Here is a 25,806-nt window from a genome sequence, read left to right on the forward strand (position 1 = left end):
TTTTCTCTTAATGATACAATGTAAAAAAAAAGGTAAAGTGCTCCCTGTGCTTAGCACCACGGCATGAAGTGTTATAGAGGGTGTGGGGGTAACGCCCTACTCTTTCTTGATTCGGTCGTGAGTGGGGGTGATGTGATCAGCATCACGCCCCTGACCACCTTTACCCCCAGGGTTTCCCCAGGTACCCATGTCATTCGATGCTGGGTGGGTGCCAGGGCCGCTTCCGTTAGAAAAGTTCCCACATGTGAACCAGCCAGGGATCAAACCCGGGACCTTTAGCATGGTAGTCAGATTCGTTACCGACTGAGCCACCGTGGCCTATGATACAATGTACATTTTCATAATTATTTTTGAAGTGAATATTTATAATCACAATGTCACATCACTTCAATATACAAATGAATATATAAATGAACAAAAAAGAGACCCCTCACCCACAAATATCTGTCCATTCGAATACTATGATATGATGAGACAGCCCAGGTCTTGAACCCAGCATACGCCACTGATGCTTATGTATGTTCAATTAATTTTTGTGGCTGTTAGTTCCATCCTTATAGCAAGTGTTGCCTTACTACTTGGCAGGAGGGGAATTGCTAATAGGCTATAGCCTAGGGATTGCACAAAAATGAGAAGTTGACAGGGAAGAAGTGAGAATAACCATCGACTATTAAAATTCTTTAATATTGTAACAGAAAAATAAAACAACATGTCAAGTCCTTTTACTTGCTTATCTCATGAAAGAAGGTAGAAGTGTATCAAGTATTTAAATGACTTCTTACATCATATCCCTATTTTCAGTAAGTTATACTGTTTCATAACCTGGGTTCAAAATTGTATGGCATACTGCAAAGGAAGCTGCGTGAGGTCACGTAACAGTGCTCGAATATAAGCAATTGTTCCTCGAAGAAACAAATGAAAACAATTTGAATGGCAATAATTGAAAGTCAAGTGGAGGAATGTTGATGGTGAAATCAACATCCTTGTTTCACCCCCAGTGCAGCTACCATAATGTAGTGTCAGTTTCTTTTCCTTTGGTGCATGTGCAGTATTAGTGTTGTGTGGCAAAATGCAGTGCAAATGACATTATAAAAGAAAACAAAGTTTAATGAATATTTTATCAGATGTGTCTATATTTTAAAGTTTAAAAGTGTTATAAATACAGAGCATGCCATTAGTGAAGGTCAAGTACCATGATAACCAAACTATTAATAATAATAATAATGTTGGCACAGTCCAAAACAAAAGACTTCCACTGTTTTGCTGCTAGCTGCGCTGTGATAGACAGATCTGTGATATCAACTGCAACCATTGGTGGGAAGAACTGTCCTCCAGACAACAATGGTCTGGGCAAAGCATCAGATGCAACTGCCATTTAGTTAGAGAATGGATGAAATTCACACACTCACCGACAACATAACCAAGTGCATGCTAAATTAAATGCTGATAATGGACATGCACATGAATATTTGTATACTCTTACTGCAACAATCCAAACCAAAACAGTTGTAGATAATGATCTGGATGTGGGAGTACACCTAGCAGGAAAGCAGTAGAGATGTCCGACCAGTACAAGGACACCTTGATTTTATGTTCTTCAGGGGAACAAGACGGAAAGGGGGAATTTCAAATACAGGAAAATGTAAAATGCAGAAAAAGTTTACTGGTACAACATTCTCCTCTACTGGGACCGTGTGGTTTGAATGTGCAGAGAAAATGTAAAATCCGGGAAAACAAAATTGGGGTTGAACTGTACTACCAGCAGTCACCAAATTAAGTAAACATCAACTGCAAGTTTCACAGATAAAGACAATACTTGCTTTCTGTATGACAATTAGACAAAGACTTGTGCCAGTTTTCTGTTCACTGAAAGATGAAGTTCCATTTTCAAAGTTGCCTTGATGCTCCAGACAGTGACTGGAATGGAACATATTGCATTTTTTCCCAACTGCAAAAATATTAATTCCTCTGCTTGTTTTTTTTAATGTACTTTCATTTTGGCAATTTTTAGTAGCAGTGACAAGGGGTACAAGAATATTGGCTATGTTCTGGTAGTTTCAAGTCCAAACTAATTTTGATGCATAAGTGGTGTTAGTATAGCAATTTAAGCCCTGGTAATTCCCAATACAATTTCAGACTGTAGATATCTTGATATAAGTGTGAATTTCGGTACTTTAGTATTATACGGACTACCTTATTTGTCTGCATTAAATATTCCCCTCCAAAACATGAGTCATTTAGGAAGTTTATTTTAATACTAAGAGAACCAAACCTGACCTGCCTAACCTAACCACAAAAGCATATATTGAACAAAATCTTAATTGCTAAAACTCTGAAATGAAGTAGTACGTATAATACTAAAGTACCTGAATTTTTAACTCCATCAAAAATTGTGTTAAACGGTTCCTTTAAAAATTACCATAATTGCATACTACATAATTACATCCAAGCAATGTTATTTGTATATTTGTTATCAAGTGTTGTTTTCCTCCACTACAATCCTGACTTCTAAAAAATATCTTGGGTGGCGGAACCACAAGTTCCATATCCTGGTTGATGCATTAACAGAGTTGCTATGATTATTTGATTATGAAATAACTATGGTCAAGAACTGAAATCAACAATTTTCACAGTGAATTGGAGGCATATGATGCTATAAGATCAGAGATTTGTTGGTCCAAATCTCGGGTACAGTATGGGCAGGTTAAGTGAGAATCACACCCAGCTGTTAACATGTTACGAAAATGCTAACTGCTCTAAACCTGGCTTTCTAACCCAAAAGTGTAGGTATTGTTAGAATTCTAATTGCTTAAATAATGCATGCAAGTTGGTTAGGAAGGTTAAGTTTGGTATCAGCATGTTGAGAAACTAATTTTCGCAAAGTTAGCAGCTGGATGTGGATGCTCCTTTACTTACATTGACACTTTCCTAACATCACATCCTTTGCATGCTGCTCGTGTTTAAGTGTGTGGTACATATGGGGGGGGGGGGGGATGTCCATGCGAGGGGGAAAAAACCCACGAACCTTATTCATGCAATTCTTGAAGCTTTTCTGGTGGCGAATGGTGAAGAGGTTTCCTATCGGGATACCAGCCAGGTCGTTTTCTGACAGGCTTCAGAGTTTTTGAGAGGTAACTATCACGAGCTGGCATTAAATGCTAAATCAGCAAAAAATAAGCCAACTCCTTGGTGACGAGAGGTCGCCGGGAGAATCAGAAGTTAGTGGCCGAGAGAGTCGGAAGCAAGTAGCCTTAGTGTGTGCACCGTAGAGTGGACCCTCGCAGAGGTTTGAGCAGTGCCCAACGTAGACGCCCTCTGCAGGCCAGCACCGCGGGAACATCAACAGGGACAGTGATGACAACTTGGTCCTACTATTATCAGTGTTCCGGCTTGGGCGTGAATTCCCCCTCATTACGTGAATCCTAAATAAATATTGGTATGGGGCAAGAGCATTAATTATTCAGCCCCTCTCACTTATAAATAAAACCTCTCGCAGCCAAACAGTTTAAGCTGGCGAACGGCCATAAAACATAACAGCCAATGAGAGTGACGTTTGCTCTCGAAAGCTTGGAACCCTATCCAGAAATCACCTGGTTGGTATCCCAAGAAAACCTCTTCAAATGAACCTTATTCATATTTTATTATACATATATATCCACAGCTGACGTAATAACAATTCTGGGACAAGATGCATGATAAATTTCCACGCAAGAATATACACATTTAGAGTAATATTGTTTTTCCTCAAATATCTGTCTTTCTCCACAGAAATATCCTTGTTAATTTTACCATTCAAACGTATATTGGAAGTCTGCATAAATAACTTCACAATTCAGCTATTATTATTTCTTGCAACGTCATAACTCTGTATACTGAGTTTCGTAAAATAAATTCAAAGTAGTGTACACATTTCCGGATCCATCATGATCACATTAAGGAGACGAATGAATATAGGTTTTCACAAAATGTTCGTTATTAAAATTCTTTGCATTTCATCCTTCCTTCATAACAATATAACGTAACTGTAGTGGTCAATTCAAAAATAAACTTTGATGTTTCAACAGCACCAAGTCTTCTTCAGGAAGGGAAATTACAGAATGATTTACTTTGTATACTATTGATTACACGAATTTGTATTCTGTCAATAACTGTAAAAAAAATCAGACTGGATGCATTCTATTTTCATATTTTAACTTATGACAGAATGTAAAAAAATAAGTAATGTTTCCAATGATAGTTTCACTGAAAGTAAACATTGTAATTGTTGCAGAACCGTATGTAGAGTGAACTGCATAAGTTGCTAACCTGCTGTAACGTTGAGTTGCAGCTAAGCCTGCAGTGTTGTGTAAAAGTTAAATTATCTCAGTACGCATCTTGCATTTTTGGGGTAACAACTTATGATGGATCCTGTATATAGTGAAACCTCGATTTTATATTTTCCTTATTAACCTTGGTCTTGAAAAATGTAAAATCGAGGTAGGGGTGTGCAATAGAATCTTCTGTAAAATGAAATGACTTATATTTATATAAGGTTAGAGCAACTTCAGTTTTAATTTAATTTTCTTTTATGTATTTGTAGGATTTTATAAATTATTACTTAACCTCCTACGTTGGTAATTTGCACATGCCAAATCTCTTCCGTAGTAGGTATTTTAAAAAATTACAATATACTCCAAGATTAGGGTGACCATACTTCTCATTCTGACCGGAACAGTCCTGTTTCAGAGGCATGTCCCGGTCGTTCCGCCGATATATTTAAAATCCTCAATTTGTCCCGTTTTATAAAATTCCAGGAGTTAGCTTGAAAACAAAATATAAATTTGAGAGACATTTCATGTTAAACAAAATGTTGATGGAATTTTTAGAATTTATAGAATGTTCGAGCAGCTAATTGTATTGTTTTAGGCGTGTTCCGTTATTTGTAGAGCAACGAATATGGCCAAGAAGTGTACATGTAGTTTCAATACAGACCTACACATTCTCAAAAGGCAAATCTCGCATCGTGTATCAGATAATGTGGGGAGTTTTATGAACGGTTGTTGATGAATAAAGTCTTTCTCAAGAACATTGGTTCTTCTGGCACTCCTCAACTTCAACATCAAAGGTTGATAAAGGAGATCATATTTCATTTATTATTTACGATGTATAATTTATGTGATCCAAACTTTAATAAATAATGGAACAACAATATGTTAATGATAGCAATAATTTTATAATTATGGGGGGGGGGGGGTGTAAACAGACCTCGGGATGTCCCGTTTTGAGTCCAACTATTATGGTTACTCTAACCAAGATAGAAGACTCCTTTTGTTGCTTACAGCCATTGTGGAAAACACAAGACTTCAAAATGCAAGAAGTGAGGGGTCCTGGATGCAAATCCTGGCATAGGAATTGTGAGTGTCCCTGCATTAATTTCATCACTCATCATTGCGATTAGCCGAAAGTAGCAGAAAAGCAACCTAATAATATAACCTAATTCAATAAATCAATCAAGAAAAATATTTACGCAGGTCTTGAATTGGCATGCACCTTGCAATATAAGTACAGTTGGCAGAGTGGCAAAGTGTAAGCAGTGTCTCCATCTCATTGTGATTATTACAAAGTTAAATACTCTGGATGTTCTGAAGAGTGATAACTTATGGTGGAAATGCAAACTAACCAGAACAATAGTGAACAAAACAGGTCCGTAGTTCATCATATGCAGCAGATATGAGGTAGAGAATGTCAAGGATGAATATACCCATCAAACCCATTTAAAGGGTTAAAAAGTGTAATGAAATATTGCAATATTAAACAACTTACAATTTAGCTCATTCGTGGTTAAAACTTTCAGAATATTATTAACTGTAAAGATCTAAAACAGGAAGTTCAGATTTGAAAATGGAAAAAAAGTTTATACTTTTTGTGTGTTTCTTAATGATTGAGTGACACCAAAATGGGAAAAATCATCATGTCAAGTTGAATAATAAAAATGACAGAACTCTATGTGAGTATGAAATTTCCATTTAAATTATTCAATAATGCAAATTTTTATCTATTCCAAACTCAATCCCAAATCTACAATTTCAATTTAGTCATACATTGCAATCTTTTCTACACAATTTCCAAGTCTGGGGTATAGTTTAATTGAGATTTTTCCAAATTATATTATGATAATTTCGTATGGTATTGATTCACTACATTCCTACACTTCAAATGTAGGGCAACGGTCAACACTGAATATTCATCAAGTAACATGAACATGAAAAAAAAAAAGGAACAGAATATGTTACAACAATGAGAAAGCTCCCCTCAGATTTTCATTGTGCCTTAGTATTTGAGTGAAATAATGTATGTTTTATAGAACAGATGGTCATTCAAGCAGATTTCACTTTACAAAAAAAATATAAACATATTTAGCAAGAGTAGAGTAATGCATTACTTATGCATCAATGGGAAGTTAGAGAATAGAAAATCATCAATAAGGCTCCAGTGCAGCTAAATATAGACGTGCAATCTTACCAAAGTTATTTCTCACCGTGCTGAAGTCCATCAACTTACATAATAATAAATTTAACTCAAATGAAATTTAAACAGAAATATTTATTCGTAATTGATGTTAACAAGGAGAAAAGTCTTACAACCATAAATAAATTCCAAAATACAACTAAGTCCTACATAAGAAAAACACAACAATTGAAAAATTCTACAGCATTTTCAAAATGCAACATTCCTCTTCGTTGACATTGTTGTCATTTTTTTCACGAGGCAAAAAAAATAGGAGGGATATGGTAATACATTCTTTCCTTACAATAGTTTCATACATTCATTACTATAAATGTGGTTGACGATAAATTCAATTGTTGATCAATAGCTTCATCTGTGATGTTAAAAATACACTTAATGTATCAAATGATACATGAATTCTATGACATTTTGAAATGTGTTATTCAAATTGCAAATGAATATCAAGTAATTACATTCTGAAAAATATCACACCATCAGACAAAAGATACAATACAATACAAAATGAACAATGCATGTATGAAACAGAATTAACCTTCATGAATTTTCCTGCTAATTATAAAATATACACAGATACACACAACCTCATGTTAAATACCTCAAGAAAATTCATAAGAACTTCTATGAAGTACATTCACAATAATAAGTGAACAGCCAATACAACAAATTTCACAAAAAAACACACAATAATGACAAGTGTGTACTTTTGGTAACAAATTTGGAAATTTCTCACAGAAACACTGTAATTTACAATGGAATTGTAATGAGCACATTCTTCATGTATAAATTGTCAGATATAGAAATACTAGGCCAAAAATTTAACTGAAGCATAAGAAAACATGCACAAACGTTTTCATATTTACAATATGTCTATGGAATCTCTATAAGGTAAAGTGCCATGTACTTACAGTTACAAAAAAAAATGTTATGTGGTATATTTGTTGTTCTCAGCTCACAAGTCAGTCTTTTTTTTTTTTAACATTTATGATGAAATCAGGGAATATATCATTCCATATAAGTAGTAAAAAAAGGAAAGCAAATAAAATGCTAACTTAATCCATCCTTCTCTTTGGCATTTTGTGAGAACGTCTGCGTTCATTATACTCGTTGGATCATACAAACCAGGCCCTGACATTACAGGCCTCGTGCGGTATCTATTTATGTGATACGCAATGAGAGGTACATTCAGAAACAACGAAAACCATTCACCGGACGACAAAAACAGAATGTTAAAGAATATATGCAGAAGATATTCAGGAAGTACTAATGGATTCAGGCTATTACACTGGTCGATCGGATTCTTGTAATCCGTCTTCAACTCATCAAATGCAATTACATGAAATATTGCAAAGAATATTAAGAATGCATCAACAATCAGCGCAACAATGTACGAAAAGGCTGAGAAGTTAAATGACATCTTGGCTCTTGAGCATAGCAACTTTTATTTTGATATTTCACGTGTCTCCGGTCCTTGCTATCAAAAAATAAGACAAAAAAAGATGGATGCAAGTATATTATTATGCACTGTACATGAGAATAATTCAAAATATACACTAACATGATAGTGAAACCTGCTTTGTTGACCATCTGTTCCAAAGGGGGTTTACATTAACTTGTGCACACGAACCAAATTTCAATTAACTACACCTGCTTAATAACAATATGTTACTTTCTGTGCCTGTTGTTTACTCCAGATGAAAAATAAGAACATTCATTTATGGAGTAACAAAAAAGTTTAACAGTATAGTATGTATAGTACACTCATGCACGGACACACACAGCTCCTTCTTCAAGGTACACAAAAGATTACGCTACTCAGTAAGCAATAGAAAACATATTATGAAGTCATGCTTCAGTTATACAAAATAAGCTATCTGATAAACTGCCTACTGAAACCGTATTAATAGCACCTACAGAAAATGTTGGGAGCAACAATTTCTCACAGGTAAACTAGGTAACACCTGCCAAAACAACCACTTTTGTTGCGAACAGCAAGTGGTCATCTTAAGCAGGTTCCACTACACTACAGTGGTATATTTAATTCAAAAACAGTATTGGAAATATTAAAACATACAAAAATGTGAGTTTTAGACAAACTTAATGCAATATTAAAATCATGACACTATATAAAATGTAAACAGAACTTCATTATTGTAGACCATACTTACTTCATTAGTTACAAAGATAGACCATTCAAATATCAAGAGAAAGCAAAAGGGTTTTACGGATATAGGAATAATAATACTTCACATTGTGACAGGCTGTTAACGGTGCCTGGCTGTCTCATGGATTTTTTTTTACTGAGTAACAGCTAATGCATGTGGTATTTGATGTCAGGAATGTGACAGGATGGATATTCTAGACCAGTGGTCTTCAACCTGCAGCCCGCATGCTTTAGTTTAGTGGCCCGCTAAAGTCTTTAATGAAATAAATGAAAGCAATGCAATCCAGTGACAAACTGATTACATGTAGCTACATTATACTGCAGTGCTCACCAAGTCATCTTTGTTGTGGGAGAATCAGCTTAAAAATTGGAACTTCACACACTTCCCAGTGTTGTCACAAGTGGTGGTTCAAAAAAGTAAGAAGTATGCTGAAGCTGTCTCAGCATTAAGATCTGAATTCGCCACAAAATTTCAAGACCCCCGGTCACATAAGAACATGTTTAATATATTCTCCACCCTTTTCAGTGTAGATGTCGAAGATGCTCCACGTAATGGAACTTATCGAATTATATTGTAATACTGAACTAAGGGAAAAATTTAACAATGTGTACGTGATGAGATGTTACTCCAAATATGTGAGAGCGTCTCTGCATAATCATGCATTGTTTGTTGTCTCTATTCAATTCCACCTGTGTCTGTGAACAGCTATTTTACAAAATGAAAAATGTGAAATAGAAGTTGAAGAATCAACTGACCGACACACGCCTTGAAAACTGGCTACGAGTAGCATTTGAAGGGGTAAATTGCAATTCTTGTGATTTTTTATAAACAAAGTAATAGTTTTGTTCCTTATGTTTATTTGTTGTTGAAGTGCCTAATCTCAATTCAGAACTTGTCAGTGTTCTCTTGAATAGTTAATTACCCATGCTGGTGTTGTTTTATACATAAAGAGTAAGGATGGGCCGATGCCGATACAGTACCGATATAAAATTTACCGATACCGATAACCGATATCTACCGATCCGATACAAAATTAGAAATGGTCCTTGAAGACCCTGAAATTTTCATTGATCTCCGCAATAAATGTGTGTTTCGAGCTGATTGCAATGCAAAAGAAGTTGAATATTTAGACATTTACTTTTTCAGAAAGTAGGGCATGGAGATTATCCATAAAAATTACAATAAGATATTTATCGATATATCGGATCGGTAAAATAATCGGTAATTTTACCGATAAACCGATACACCGATATGCCTATATCTGCCGATACCGATAGAGTACCGATTAATCAGTCCCATCCCTAATAAAGAGTATAGTAAATGATTGCATATTTGAACAAGAGAAACCATTTAATTATTTGTAAAGCTACCTCTGTCTCTGTGAACATGCCTGGCACAGTGCAGCTCATCACTCCCTTATAGAATGTGCAAATTGCCCACCATAGGAAAAACGCTGAAGACCAAGTTTCCAGAAAGCATCCCGTAATTTTAGAGCATATTTCTTGCAATTATTTAAAAAGATCTTTGTCAGAGACTAAATTTCACTGCACCCAGCTTGACATACAAGGCACCAGCCTGAGATCTTTAAAATCCTTTATTTTATCCCTACCCTTTTAGAAGCTAATAAGTTTTACACCAGCATAATGGTGTTTTTGGTAAAAATAGCAATAATTTACCAATCTGATATATCTATAAATAACCTGCAATAACGCAAAATTCTGCCATTTTGCATTTGTATACTTGTTATTTAGCATAATTTCTCTGCCACTTTTTAGTAACAATGATGATGAGGATGAATGAAGATTTGATTAAATTGATGAAGACACAATCACAACGAACATCCATACCCAGGCGAGGATTCAAACCCAGAAATGTAAATGGTGAGATTGAAAGTTGAGCATTATAGAGGGACTACACGGAAAAGAACTTTCGGACAAAAGTCTCCATACACCTTCCCCTCCATCGGTTCAACTCGGACCATAAGGAAGCATGCTCCACTCTACCCCTCGCATCCAGTGGGAGTAGGATGCACAGGAGTCGTGGGTCTTTGCAGGCTCTTTTGGCTGTGGTTCAAGTATAACATGTATGGCCATTGAACAGGAATGCTGCCATTTTGTCTCTACATATTATAAACGTAAAATTCATGTGTCTAAATACAATGTCTCTTTAGAAATATTCAAGAAAGAATATTACTTTATGTACGCTAACTCTTACTAGAAAGGTAGTCAAGAAACAAGCTTTCTAGGCCTTAAACAAAATTTGAGTTTTGTTCTTAAGATCACTTTACGCACAGATACGCTAATTTGGACTGGACCTACCATTTAAAAAGTGGGATCCAAATCACCATGTGCCTACACTGGGTATCAAAACCTGGAACTCCTTGATTACAAGGTGACCGAGTGCTACAACTATGCCATCAGGAAGGCTTCAGAAATAAAAGTGTTCTGATCGGTAACATCCTTTGCAAGCCACTTTTCCCTCTACACTACCATATCTCAGATTACAACAGCCTACAGCTCATACAAAGTCAGTCAGTATTGAGTTCTTAAAAAAAATACCTAGAAACTCTTCTAAATTTGTCCTTTTCCCCATTTTGTTTTGGTAAAAATTAGAAATGTAATAAAATATGAAATGCCTAATCACTCTGCGTATACAGTACACCATGCATCGTACAATACCCACAAGGTTTGAAACTACTGCTTGCAGCTTACCTATTCAATGATTACTTGATAAATAAGCCTTCATCTATGAACAAAACAGGTATAGAGGCGTAACACACACTACCATATTATACAGACAAACTTTACTTATTTTTTTAAAAAGTGGAAAGACCCACTATGCAGTAATTAATTGCAACTACTCAGTGTACATAAATAATTATATTTTGAAAAAAAAAAATCCTACCAGATCAATCTCATTTTAGAGGACACGATGTCTTAAATGAAATTTTCCAAGTTCAAAATGCATACCCTCAGTGCACTCAAAAGTAATTTAATACAATGTTGGATCTACTTTTTAATTTTTTTTCAAGTTCATTCAGTTAGGTCAGTGTGATTCATTGTATTAGTAATAATAATACCATGGCTCAACAGCCCTTGGCCTATCTTCAATCCTACCTAGAGGTGTGGAGATCTACAACCGGTAATGGGGTGATGTGGGGTCAGCACGTTGAACCCTCAGCCATTATAGGAAGTTCCGAGACCGGGTTACGCTACTCACTTATAGCTCTCCAATTTCCTCACGATGGTGGGTTGGCACCGGTCCTATACACAGGCCAACTCGAACACATGCTATCCCACAGTCAGAGTACAAAGCATAGCACCTTAGACCACACGGCCTCGGAGGAGGACATTTAATTAAAGTATTTTTATAGTTTATTATAAATTTCAACTGTTGTTTATGCATTAATTATGGATGACACCAACAGTATGTGTGACAGGCAATCATCAGTTTGAACTTAATCACTTTTACTAAGTTCTACCATTCAGGTCAGACAATATGTGGTGTAATTGACCTTTCTGACATTGAAGGTAAATTGTTTGTATTATTTTCTTCCTCTTGTTGTTATGAACTACAAGGTTCAACATTTTGGTTTATGTGCAAAGTTACAAATAAAAATTGTTGGGACTGAAATGTGTCTTTGTGAGCACATTCTTCGAAGTTAGCTTGTAAAAATATTTAATGACTAATTCCAAGTTTGTGTATTACAAAAGATTTAAACCTATGAACCCTGACTTCAAAGCACACAATGAGACTGGGGAAGCATGAATATCACAAGAACTAGAACACCAATATAATGTCATTATTGCAAAAAAAATAATAATTATAAAAAATGGGCAGGTTCATCCACAAGTAAAATTGTGGTGTGTGGATGCAGCAACCATTATGTAGGATAAGAATTAGTGTGGGAATCATCCATGAATTTCAATGAAAATGTGATTTTGTTACTCCATTTTGGCAATTGCTAGTGGAAAATTTATGGAAAACTTTTGCACACTAGTATAATTTCAAGCAGCTCCCACCTGGAATTCAGCCCAGGACTGCTTGAACCAAAGGCAAGAGTGGTAACCACTTGACTATGTGGGAGCTCTGAAGTAGTATTTTCTAGCAAGCACAATGTAGATTACACAATCACCCTTCCACACATACACAGGAGGAAAACTCAAAAATTATGTTTTAAAAAGGAACTGAATGCAGTTCCTCATTGGAGGATAGAGATTATGTTTTCCCCATAGCTAAATTAATGTATGAACTTGCTGATGAAAACGACCATAAGGAAACCCTTACTTCCAGATTAACAATTGATAAACAAATTACAATTCGAATATATCACCACCTGTACTGATATAGAAAAATCCATACTAGAATGTGTTTCGAGTACTATTAAATTTCCCCTAACCACTATAAATTTATTTAACAAAATACCAAGTGTATCTAAAAAAAAACTCTCACCAAGTACGACAAACATTGTTAACTTTCATTTATGATTAAATCTCCCTCCTCTGATTATGGTAAGTTGAAAAAAACCAAGAGAAATGAATGACGAGTAATAACAAAGTGGGGAGAAAGGAAAGTATACACTACGTTGTGAAAGTGAAATAAAAAATCTTACAAAACTAAAATAATATCTACATAAAGACAGCCACATACCTTGTACTATCAAAACGGCACCCGGGACTATGTTGATCCAATCTTATGTAACGTGGAAGTTGCCTAAAAGAAAAATGTGAGTATGTTAAGAATATATTGAAATGTTGTTGTATTACATGTTAAAACTTTTAGATTATAGTTTCATCATCTTTAGATTTAAAATCAGGTTAAGATACATATTAAGTGCTCATTGCAACAACATTTACAATGTATTTTACATTATAAATATCACTGTTCTGTTTATATTATTTCAAATGCCACATGCAAGAATTGAAATTAAGTTAAAAACTCTTTTAATTCATGGGGGAAGTTAAGCCTTCACACTAGTACCACACAGAGAAAAAATAATAATTTACTGAAAAATTAGCAAAAATTTGAGGCTCAATCAGTAATCTAATCTCAGTCTGACATTCTGTGGCAATGTTCTACCACTAGGCAACCAATTCAACTTCATTACTCAGACAATTCTTAGCATTTTCACTTTGGCTTTCAAGTCCACTTTATGCACATTAGGTTAATTGGAACTAGATCTACAGTTTAAAGTGGGATCCAAACCATTGTGTGCCTCCACTGGGTATTGAAACTGGCACCCCTTGATTAGAAGGTGACTGACATTGCCACTATGCCACTGGAGACTCACTTAGCATTTTCACATTCCATAGTCGCAAATATACAAACAATATTATGTAATTGTAAAAGAACTGGTTTATGAAGTGAAATATGTAATTATGCCATGAAAACTTCTAGAAACTTTGAATAATAACCTCTCTTCTTATCCAAATTGATTACATTAAGGATTCCTACATCCAATGAAAAATAAGTAAAGGCAGCCATACCACAAGTTATTGCTGTTGAGTGAATGGCTGACTACCACTGTCAGCTTCCAAATAATTGCTAATATCTTCCCACAAACTATTTTAGGTAGATACACTTTATTTCTGGAAACATGCATGCAATGATCACAATGCCATTTATGTACACATACATGAAAAATATGTGTAAGTTAAACAAGAATCCAACATTTCAATCTACAACATGGCAACACTGTACATTGTTGGTAGTGTGGGAAGCGAGGAAGTGGAAGGTACAGTGTGACAAAACTTAAAATAATTGAGGCACCAGCCCTTATCCTCAGAAACCAGCAATTTTTTGTGTGCAAATACAGTCTACGAAAACCATGAATTCAACTAAGATAAAGCAACACATTTTGAAATGCGATCTTAAAATTAATTAATTAATTAATTAATACAAGACTGAATTAAAAGTAACACCATAAATAACTACACAATACATTCTAATACCATATCGCTGCAGAGTTTAAAATTACACGTGATACATAATATATGCTGTACTTGTTATTTAAATAAAGATAAGTGAACTTAAATTATTGAAAAAACAACTTTAGAATGGGATGCCATGGTGACTACCCTGGTGACAGATGATCCTTAATGGCCATGTGTATTTGAAGGTGTATGTTGTCGAACATTATTTCAGTTCATGCGTGAGTGGCAGTTGAAGTGGTCCACCAGCTGCAACATGGTGTGCTTTGTTTTCTGGAACTCATGTTCGAAAGTTCACTACACATGCAAATGTTGCCCAATGTGTTAATGAAATTGCAGTAATGTTTGCAAACTTGCAGGGTTGCTTTGAAAAATGTTTGGTGTTGGACAGACGGCACTTGGGAGATGCATGATGGCTATTCTGTTTACATGTTGTCAGGGTGGATTGATCTAAATAATTTATAGAATAATGTACATAAGAAATACTTTTGGTTAAAATACATTACTCTAGTGATCATTTAATGGTGATTATTAGGTTCTAAGATAGGGAAATAAAGGAAATAAAATATATGTAGCCTACTGATGGTGTGAAGCTCATACGAAAGGAAATGTAAACACAGGATATCTCTTGATTTAAAATTAAATAACTTTATGGGCAAAAATAGCAAACATTTTGTGCAGAAAAATATACAAAATACTAATCATGTTAAACCATAAATAGTGTCAATATCATTAAACTGTAAATAAACATGGCAGCTGATATTTTTCAAACTATCATTTAAAAAAATCTCCAAATTACAGCTACAAAGACTATAAAAATATTTAAGTTATAATTATATGGTACATCTAGAACGTTCTATTTTCACTGGAAGAAAAGTTACTGAAACTATTATTAATTTCAATAACACACTCAACAAATATTTTCATAGTAGTTACAGTATCAGAAAAATGTATGTTTAGTTATATTTTTTATTTGCTTTAATCAAACTGTTCAAATATTTTTCAGGGTCATTTACTAGAAAAAGCCTTTCTATAAAAAACATGTATGTATGTGCATGGTGCCAAAAACCATGCAAGCAATTTTAAGCATGTCTTTTTAAAACTTAAAAATCGATATAAATAAAAAAATCAACAAAAATGATTCTTTACATAAAATCATGATTTTACATTTTTCATTACACAGGATTTGTAAAAATTATTGGTGGATTTTGCTAGGCCAAATTTTCACCAACAGTGAACAGAAATACATAATATTACCATTCACTCAAAAACACATATGGTGATAACAGTTCAAATTGTTTAATGATTTTCTTAAAGCCTCCTAGGATAAAGACTAAATATCGCAGAATTGTGATCATGATTGTCACACTAACTTTGAACCTTCATGAAAATAATTAGCACTGTTTGGATTTCCAGAAACAGGTATTTATGGCAGGGAAAAAATAAACTTACATCACCATTTCGCACAGACTAGTACAGTCATTCACATGTACCTAGGGTCTCACTTATCGCACGTAAGTGAAACACCTTCAAGCACCGTATTTCATCTTCTGATGTCAGGTTAAATGCTTTCGTTGTTAGTAGGTTAAATGTTGTGTACTTATGTAAAGAAATTAATCCTAACAATAAAAGCATTCCGCGCTTGTCAGAAGATGAAATACAGCACTAGAACGAAAAGCTCGTAACGAAGACGACAGTAAATGAATGGCTGGTGGTAAGTAAAGAATTATATAGAAGTATATGGAAGTGAAAAAACATTCTCAAAGGAAACATGCAGTAAGTAATCAATAAAACTCCACAATAGGTATTAACATATAAAATAGAAATCGAAAAATGTAAAAAATGCATCCTTAGTATTATGAAATCACAAATGAACAAAAGGAACTTGGGCCCATATGGAAGTATATGAGAGACTCCAATTGTCCGAACAAGTATTCAGTACATCTGTACACTACGTGCTTTGGCTACCCAATACCGAGTTTTGGATCCTGGGTTTCGATATTTGTTGTGTACCAGAAAATAGTAATATGCTGAAAAGAGTATAATGATTATAATGGAAACACACACCCAGCACATAGTTCAGATACCCCTAACCCTTTGTACTCCTGCATGGTTTATCAAGATTATATTTTTTCTGAATGTTTTCTCATTTTAGCTCATTGAGAGGAGTTACAGTGAAGTAATGTGTGATTTTATTTGGTACTTTTAATATTAAATATGCTGTTATTTGTGGTGTCTATGCCCTGAAAGAAATTTTATGTTACATAAAACATGGAATTACATCAATTAAAAATTGCACATGTTTTTTCGCAATTAGATTGTGAATACAACCAGTTTTTACAAATAAAAATCATTGAAAGTAGTATATCATTTGTGTGCCACTTGACACATTCCATCCTTCAACCATATAGCAGAAAATGCATATTTTCAAGACATGTGTATACAGTAGGGTCTCGTTTATCTGACATTCCATATTATCCGACATACCACCGAAAAATAAATAAATCATCAATCGGCAACAAGAACTGCAAGTTGTGAGCATAATATATTTTTAGTTTCTCCCGACTGTACCACGTGGCATGCCTGCCTACACTATGACTCATGTGTCTGTCATTCGCTACTCAGTGCAGTGCAGTTTATCATTGTATGCGGATCGGTTTATCATCTGTTACATGCGTATGTGTCTGTGTAATTTGACACACATAGTTGTGTTGTTTAAAGTTGAAATTTATGCAAGTACAGAATGGTGTATTGTATTGTATTGTTGTAAAACATGATTACTGTAATAGGTTCGAAATGTGTAAAATTATAACATTAGTTTAATGTTTAATAGGATTTTTCTTAACACCTCCCCATTATCTGACATTTTCGCTTATCCGACGTTCTGCCGGCCCGTTTATGTCAGATAAGCAAGACTCTACTGTACATATCTTTTCACTATGGCTTCCTTTCAGATATGATAGGTTTTGTTTTGTTAGGTGTATTAGATATAATTGTTAATAGTCTTATGTTGTTCGGTTAGGTTTGTCAGGGTGGATAAAAATCATGTCAATCTTTTATTTAAAAAAAACAACAACAAAAAAAAACAGGCTTACAATTGCATGTATGCTTTTTGTCACCATACATGTGTGTATATATATATATATATATATATATATATTACAGAAAGGTTTCTTTCTGGTAAACAGCCGTGTAAAATATTTGAACATTTTGATTAAAGCAAATTAAAAATTATATGTAATTAAATATAGATTTTTCTGTTTCTGATACTCTATATATGAACCTACTATGGAAATGTTTGTTGAGCGTGTTAATGAAACTATTTCAGTAACTTATCTTCCAGTGAAAATAAAACAAACTGGATGTTCTATATAACAGTAACTTAAAATATTTTTAATACTTTTTTTGTTACTGAATTTTGGCAATTTTTTATAACGACAGGTTGCAAAATAGCTGCCATGTTTACTTACAGCTTAATGATAATGACACTATTTACTGTTTAACATGATTAGTATTTTGTACATTATTTCATACAAAAGGTTTGCCGTTTTGCCTTAAAAAATATTAAATCCAGATAAATTTAAGTGTATTTACAGCATATTACATTTCCTTTCGTATGAGCTTCACCCCATCAGTACATATATTTTTCTTCCATTCTTAGAACCTAATAAACACCATTCAATGATTATGTACTTCCACCAAAAGTGATCCTGATATCAACAAAATCCCCATGTACATTATTTTATAAATTATTTCTTTAAAGTGAATTAAATCTGTGAGTTTCATTTAAAAAATTGTCTGGTTAGGTTTGGTGGTACTACCATTTCTTTCCTTGGCCCAATCTGGTCCAAGTTCCGATTATTTAATTCTGAATTTATGATGGTGCAAAGGCATTTCTTCGATTTCTAATTATGTTCTTAACGCATACCTTGGAGTCTACGATTCTGTGATTGCTAGCAACCATTTGTTTAGTGTAGTCTTGGACACAGAATGGTGCTGCCATCTACTTAGGTTAAGGGGGGGTTAGGTTAAGTGCTCTTAACATCAAAATAATGCCCCTAAATTCTTTTAAACACTTGATCACATGATATCTGGTCTCGATCACGAACAACCCCCCCCCACTTGAAAATCCGTGAAAACTAGTGTCTTAGTTGACTGGGAACCAAGAATGTCTGCTTGTGTAAGCTACATTTCAAATCATAATTTCTTCGGTAACTGAATACTTAGTTAAACTTTTAACTGTGTTTCTTCAAGCTTCTAAAATTACTCCCACAATCATTCAAGTATTCTACAGCACTTCCTAATATTCCAATAAAACTTGCGAAAAATCATTAACCATTCGGAACAGTTACCCCCCTCCCCCAACTTTTATTTTTTGAGTATGTATACAACCAGGTTTTTATGAATAAAAACTGTGAAAGTAGTCCAATATAAGAGTTTTCATTTTAACAAACTGTATGATACACAGAACATTGAAATCTATCGATTTAAAAAAAATCAACCTAATTCTCAAGGAAGTACAGTCAGTTAATGGCCCTCACAGCTCATTTTTTAAAAAAAGCATTAGAAAAATACAAATACAACTTACTGTACATAAAATTACTTTCACTGCTGTACAAGACAGCAGTCTAACATCAACTTCCAGTACGCTCTGCTGTTATGCAATCAGTGGGTATAATCTATTGCAGTGCAATTCTTCTTGGCCGCCTAACTCATGGAAGTGACACATGAATCCACTTATTACACTGAAAAAAAAAGCATGTGTAGTCAATAACAAGTATCAAGTTAAAATTATGTAACTACATACTTACTACCTCATACAAAAGTACCCCTATGAACATGTAACATAAAGCATTCATAGCAAGGATCAGCTTCATAAATAAAGCGGAGCGAATTTACAATACCGGACCCCTCCCTGATTTTCGTAACATTTCGCATACTCACTAATTGAGGGCTCCTAATCACGAATCCAAAGTTAACATTTGGCGGTCATGTCTAGAAATTGCAAAATAAGCGAAATTGAGTGATGAGCAATTGGCACAATTGCTCATTATTTACCGGAAAATTTTGGAAATAATGAGCAATCGTGCCAATCGCACACCATTCAATTTAGCTTATTTTGCAATTTCTACACCTGACCATCTATACCGTGGGTATGCGAACTTCGAAGCACCCGCACCCATCGATGTATGTCGAAGTCGGTTTTTCATGGCTGTACCCCAAGAAATGTCATGAAAATTGCTGTCAAAATTTCCCGCCGATTCCAGGCTCTGCCCCTGGGGTAATTAACCTGCCGCCTGCAACCGCTATCGTGGCAACGCTTCCGCTTCGCTCCGGCTACCAGTCTGTATCTATAGATACGCTGGTAAGGAATTTAAATCTTAAAAAAAAGAAAGTTTCGTAGCACGTAGAACTCTAAAAATTACTTTCTGCACTCCAGAATTTCTTTCTTCACACTCAGTAACAGTAATCTTCATAAAAAGAAAAAAAAATCCTTGCAAAATCAACGGTGGGTTAGATGACCATGGAGCCAATGTTGTGTGGAGCAACCAGTACATAAGTAGTTTTACGACCCCAAATTTTAACTATGTTTCCCTAAATAACCTTACCGGGAATGTTCAGAGTGGCTATCCGTCAATGGTTTTCTGGTAATTGCAGCAACAAACCTATAAAAAATCTGATTTTCGTAGCACTTTAACCACAAACATTACTCACCGAAGATGCCATTTTCGTATCCTGCAATTTTACAATCCATGCACTATTTCCAAACTTACCTGTAATGAAATCAGTTCGCATTCCACATCCTCTTCTACATCGTGATTGTCACTTTCACTTCAGTTGTCTTTGTCCTCGACGCATCCTCCTCCACACTCCATCTAACGATATGTGCAACGTTCAGAACCTTTTTACTGCTCTCTTCCACCATTCTAACAGATGCGTGCTCTCTTAAGTATTAAATCAACACTGTAACAACGCTGTAGACACAGTAAGTGATAGCAAACGTCAATTGTTTATATCAACAAATATGGTTTCCATACTTGTACATGGAAAATGATTGCGAGAATTGAAGAACTTCTTTTACAACTTCTACATGTTAATGAACAATTTCTAGAGGTCACCCCAACATGTTAACCACTGATAAATCATCCCGACTAATTATTTCGTGAGTATAAGAAGTAGGATAGAAATTACAAAAGGGTACGGTATTGTAAATTTTCCGGTAAAAAATGAGCAATCGTGCCGTTCGGAGACCACTCAATTTCACTTATTTTGCAATTTCTAGATGTGACCGCCAAATTTTAACTTCAAATTCGTGATTAGGGGGCCTCAATTAGTGAGTATGCGAAATATTACAAAAATTGGAGAGGTGTCCGGTATTGTAAATTCTTACCAATAAAGCAGTATCATCATATCAAATATTAGCATTGTACATTGAAATACTGTCTATTATTAATTGTTACTTTTAACATGCGGGTGAAAGCAATGCTCTACTGCTTTCCATCCCCTAACAATCAGCAGCTTGTAACTAGACCTTTTTCCTCTCCATCCCCTCAATGCACTGCCATTCAGTGCTGACAACCTATAATTACTCTACCAATGTCCAGTAGAATCCTTTGATGGAGTCAGTGGGATTGTTTAGAGGGACTTTTTTCGTGAATACAGTTCAAAAAATGTGTTCTTAAACTCCAGTCTAGGTCTAGGTCTTAGGAACAGCATAGTAGATTGTCTGCTTGACCACAGATAATTCTATTTGTTTAAAAAGCTGTTAACTTGCTTTTAGTAGTAGTATGGGTAGGTATAAATGGGACTAAATCTCGCCTACATTAATAGAAAATTATGATAACTTTTAAAAATTGGCACAAATAACTTTATGGCTACATATTGAAAATAATTATTTTTGTAGTATTTTAGGGTATAATTTAACAATACAGGGAATTTCTCCAATTTGTTTGAATTTTCGGTTACTTACTAATTTGGGTCTCCTAATCACGAATCTGCACTTAAAATTTGGCGCTCACGTATAAATTTGGCGCTTATTTGGGGCAGGTGAATCCGGCCACTTTCTAACATGCCCTTAACAGGGAGTCTATAGATATAGGCGGGAAGCCGGAGCGGAGCGGAGGCGGGGCCGCGATAGCGGTTGGGGGCGGTAGGTCGATTACCCCAGGGGCGGAGCCCGGAACCGGCGGGAAATTCGGAAATCGAGGGTGTGGAAATAAGAACTTAATTTCGATTATTTTGCTATTTCCACGTGTGAGCGCCAAATTTTGACTGCAGATTCGTGATTAGGGGGCCAAAATTAGTGAGTATGCCGAATTTCAAACAAAATGGAGAAATTCCCTGTATTGTAAAATCGCTCCTATTTTAGTGTATGGTGAATTTAGTTTAATGTATTGTGTATTAACACCAACCAACAACGTTTTATTAAGGTAAATGAAGTAGTTTTAAAAAATATTTCAGTGATCCTATCATTGCAGTTCAGATCAAAAACTACTTTTTTTTCATTTTCCTACTTTTTCTTCCTTGGATACCAGTTTTTGCATATTTTTTCCATCCATATATCTACGGAAAGAATTATAAAATAATATTAATTGCACATTTTCCTTTCGTTGTTTTCTGACTTACGGTTACGAAGGCAACAAGTATATTATTGCCAGCCATTGAAAGAAAGCTGCTGCGTGGCGTTTTCTGCTAGTTTTCGCCGAGAACGCATCGCATCGAGAATGGCTTTCAAATCTCATGAGCCAAGTAAGCCAGATAAGTCACCGTGATATCATGGAACCGGAAGTAAGTGGGCGGAGGTGGCCACACTTCGATTGAGTTCTAGAACAGATATATCTTTGGCTGGAGTTTACGAATGTATGTAAAGCTAACTGGATATAAGATTCTTCGGAGCGAATTTACAATATAGAGAAAGTCTCCAATTTTGTTAATTTTCGGTATACGAACTAATTTTGACCTCCTACTCACGAATCTGTTGAAAAAAACCGGGGGTCATGTCTGAAAATTTGAAAAAAAGGTGATTGAATTTTTTTATATATAGGTTGATATGCGTAGTTTTACGAACAAAAATGTAATCTTCTGTCATTGTGTCCAACCCCGCCGTTGTTTTACAAGAAAATGACTTATGATGTTCAATTCTAGTACGATCCCTATTTTTTCGATGAATTTAGGGGTGAAATGAGTGCTAATGGAACCTAATCTAACCTCGTGTGAATGGTTCGTGGGGCTACCCATGGATGGTTTTTGGGGCTACCCGTGGATGGTTTTTGCTGCTAACAAACCATTTTTCATCAAAATGTACAATTTCCAGACGTGACCCCCGGTTTTTTACAACAGATTCGTGATTAGGAGGCCAAAATTAGTTAGTATACCGAAAATTAATGAAATTGGAGACTTTCTCTATATTGTAAATTCTTACCATAATTGCGAATCATTGGCGCTAGCCCCACGAACCATTGGCGCGTGGTTAGGTTAGTTCTGTTAGGTTAGGAAACATAGTTAAAATTTGGTGCCGTGTTAGTATCAGGATCTAGAAATTGGAAATAATTGCGAACCATTGGCACTAGCCCCACGAACCAGTGGCACGTGGTTAGGTTAGTTCGTCTCAGGCAAGCGAAAAGGCCTATCAGAAAGACGTACTGGTAATGTGAAAAATTGCAATTAATTTCATCAAAACAACGTTGATACACCTTCAGGAATGTTCCACGAAGCAGATACGTAAGTACGAATGTCAAAAATTGACTAAACGAAAAAATTAGAGGTGTCCGAAGGATAGTAAATTTTTACCGCAATTATTTCCAATTTCTAGATCCTGATACTAACATGACACCAAATTTTAACTATGTTTCCTAACCTAACAGAACTAACCTATCCACGTGCCAATGGTTTCCTTTCAACGAACAACATGAATTTCAGCTATGAAACATTTCTACATCACACAAAACACCTTCCCGATGTTCGACAATGCTACAGGAACTTATTACGGTAAGTAGTTTCTTCTGTAAAAATAAATAAATGTGTCCGAAGGATAGTAAACAAGTCCCGTACCGATAACCTACACATAATACAGATCTAGTGAAAATGTTAACACTGAAACTAAGCAACTGTGAAGGAGGGATAGTGGTGGGATAGAACCTTGATCTTGAGCCACCCAACTCGCGAGCACAACCTGGTATTCAAGCTTTGTTACCAAGGAAACCCTAATGCTCTTCAGCCAAACACCACCTTAAGATTCATGCAAAAAATAGTGTAGACTGGTGGATGATTAACAAATGAACCAAAATGAATATTTCCTACTATGTCAGTAACTACATTTTAAATTCCCAGTCTTCTCTTAACAATTCGCTTATTACGGTTAACAGAATGCCTTCACTGATTTACATAATCCAAATAAATTTGATACCTGCACTCGGCGGACACTTCATATCGTATTCACATTTTTATTTACTTACAGCTTTTGGCTTTAAAAAGTAAATTTAACGTTTAGTGAACTTTGCAGAAACAGCAGTAACACATAGGTTGTAGGGTGATTGGTTACAAAATACGCATAGTATTGCAAATAGTAAAAAAGGCGGCGACATCATGAGCCCATGCCTAAATACTCGCATGAGGTGCGGCAACGTTAGTACGAGTACAAACAATATGAAATTCACTGATTTAAATGTTCAAAGGGGTATAATCTATTTCAGCCAAATATAAACATTTATATAAATAATTAAATACAATATATACCTTACCAAATATATTAAAAAATTGTCGACAATTGACTAGAATGATGCTCTTTTCTCTTGGTTGCTTCCTTTCCCAATGTTGCCAAGTCGTAACAAGCAAACAATTCCTTAGAGAGTTCCAATCGGCATTCAACTTTTGGAATATTCCACCAAATGCTGGCGTCTGATAATCACGATTAACGGCACGGAACCAGTATGAGAACTCAAGGATGATTCCTTTATTAAATATATACTCGCACATAACATTGCGTAGTATATGGTAGTAGTCGTTCCCTTAATTTTCAGATGAGTGGAAAAAAAAAGGGATCCGGATCCGCTGATCTGGAATTTTCAGATCCTGATCCTGATCCGGTACTTTTGGATCCGGATCCGTTTTGCCATCCCACATGCGCTTCTTTGGAAAGTAAGAATGTGTTTATAACATATTGTTACATACTATATACATATATATATAATATACATACATACACACACATATATATAGTGTGTGTGCGCGCGTGCGCGATTTGTAATTAATTAATACACTTACAAGGGAGGTCTAAGTCCCCCCCTCCGATTTCCATGAAACTTGGCAGGTGTATAGAGGCCCCCCTCAAATGTCAAGATGAGGAGAAATTGAAGTGGAGATCTAACCCCGAAACCACGTAAATTTGGCATAGGAAGAAACAGGGGGCTCAGGGCCTCTCTATACACCTGTCAAATTTCATGGGAATCGGAGGGGAACACAGGGGTCAGATCCCCACTTCAATTTGTCCTCATCTTGACATTTGAGGGGAGGTTGCCCCCTAGAACAGATTTTTTGCCGAAACAAAAAAACACGTACCGGTATTTCTTCATTTGGGCCCGTTTATACACACACCTGCCAAGTTTCATGGAAATCGGAGGGACACAGGGGTCAGATCCTTACTTCAATTTGTCCTCATCTTGACAATTGAGTGGGTTGTGCCCTGTAAAACCGTTTTTTAGCTGAAACAAAAAAAAACACGTATTTCTTCCTTTGGGCCCCTCTATACACCTGCCACGTTTCATGGAAATCGGAGGGGAACACAGGAGTCAGATCCCCACTTCAATTTGTCCTCATCTTGACATTTGAGGGGAGGTTGCCCCTAGAACAGATTTTTAGCCGAAACAAAAAAAACAACACGTATTTCTTCATTTGGGCCCGTTTATACACACACCTGCCAAGTTACATGGAATTCGGAGGGGGACACAGGTGTCAGATCCCCACTTCAATTTGTCCTCATCTTGACATTTGAGGGGGTTTTGCCCCCTAAAACAGTTTTTTAGCTGAAACAAAAGATACACGTATTTTTTCCATTGGGCCGCACTATACACCTGCCAAGTTTCATGGAAGTCGGAGGGACACAGGGGTCAGATCCTCACTTAAATTTGTCCTCATATTAACATTTGAGGGAGTTTTGCCCCCTAAAACCGTTTTTTAGCTGAAACAAAAAAAAACACGCATATCTTCCT

The 25,806-nt window shown here is 35.5% G+C and overlaps 2 protein-coding genes across 3 annotated transcripts in view; both read right to left on the minus strand.

The window, feature by feature from the left end:
* The window catches only part of LOC145983292 (U1 small nuclear ribonucleoprotein C-like), a 40,063-nt gene extending 20,804 nt beyond the window's left edge, over positions 1-19,259 (minus strand). The window contains exons 1-2 of one of the 2 annotated variants that reach the window (XM_083116444.1): positions 19,188-19,259; positions 13,320-13,382 (exon numbers count right to left, since the gene is read on the minus strand). The gene's annotated coding sequence lies outside the window, so the exon portion shown is untranslated. The remainder of the gene's footprint in view (positions 1-13,319; positions 13,383-19,187) is intronic. The other variant, XM_083116443.1, reaches the window with a different exon arrangement.
* On the minus strand, positions 6,827-19,265 carry LOC145983293 (protein cornichon-like). The gene is made up of 3 exons (XM_083116445.1): positions 19,188-19,265; positions 13,320-13,382; positions 6,827-7,978 (listed from the first exon to the last, which is right to left on the minus strand). The coding sequence occupies exon 3, from the start codon at positions 7,919-7,921 to the stop codon at positions 7,487-7,489; it is 435 nt and encodes a 144-aa protein (XP_082972571.1). The 5' UTR covers positions 7,922-7,978; positions 13,320-13,382; positions 19,188-19,265; the 3' UTR covers positions 6,827-7,486.
* Positions 19,266-25,806: the final 6,541 nt, after the last annotated feature.

Source organism: Lepisma saccharinum, unplaced genomic scaffold (assembly GCF_977018435.1).
Source record: "Lepisma saccharinum unplaced genomic scaffold, izLepSacc3.1 HAP1_SCAFFOLD_756, whole genome shotgun sequence".
NCBI classification, from domain to species: Eukaryota; Metazoa; Arthropoda; class Insecta; order Zygentoma; family Lepismatidae; genus Lepisma; species Lepisma saccharinum.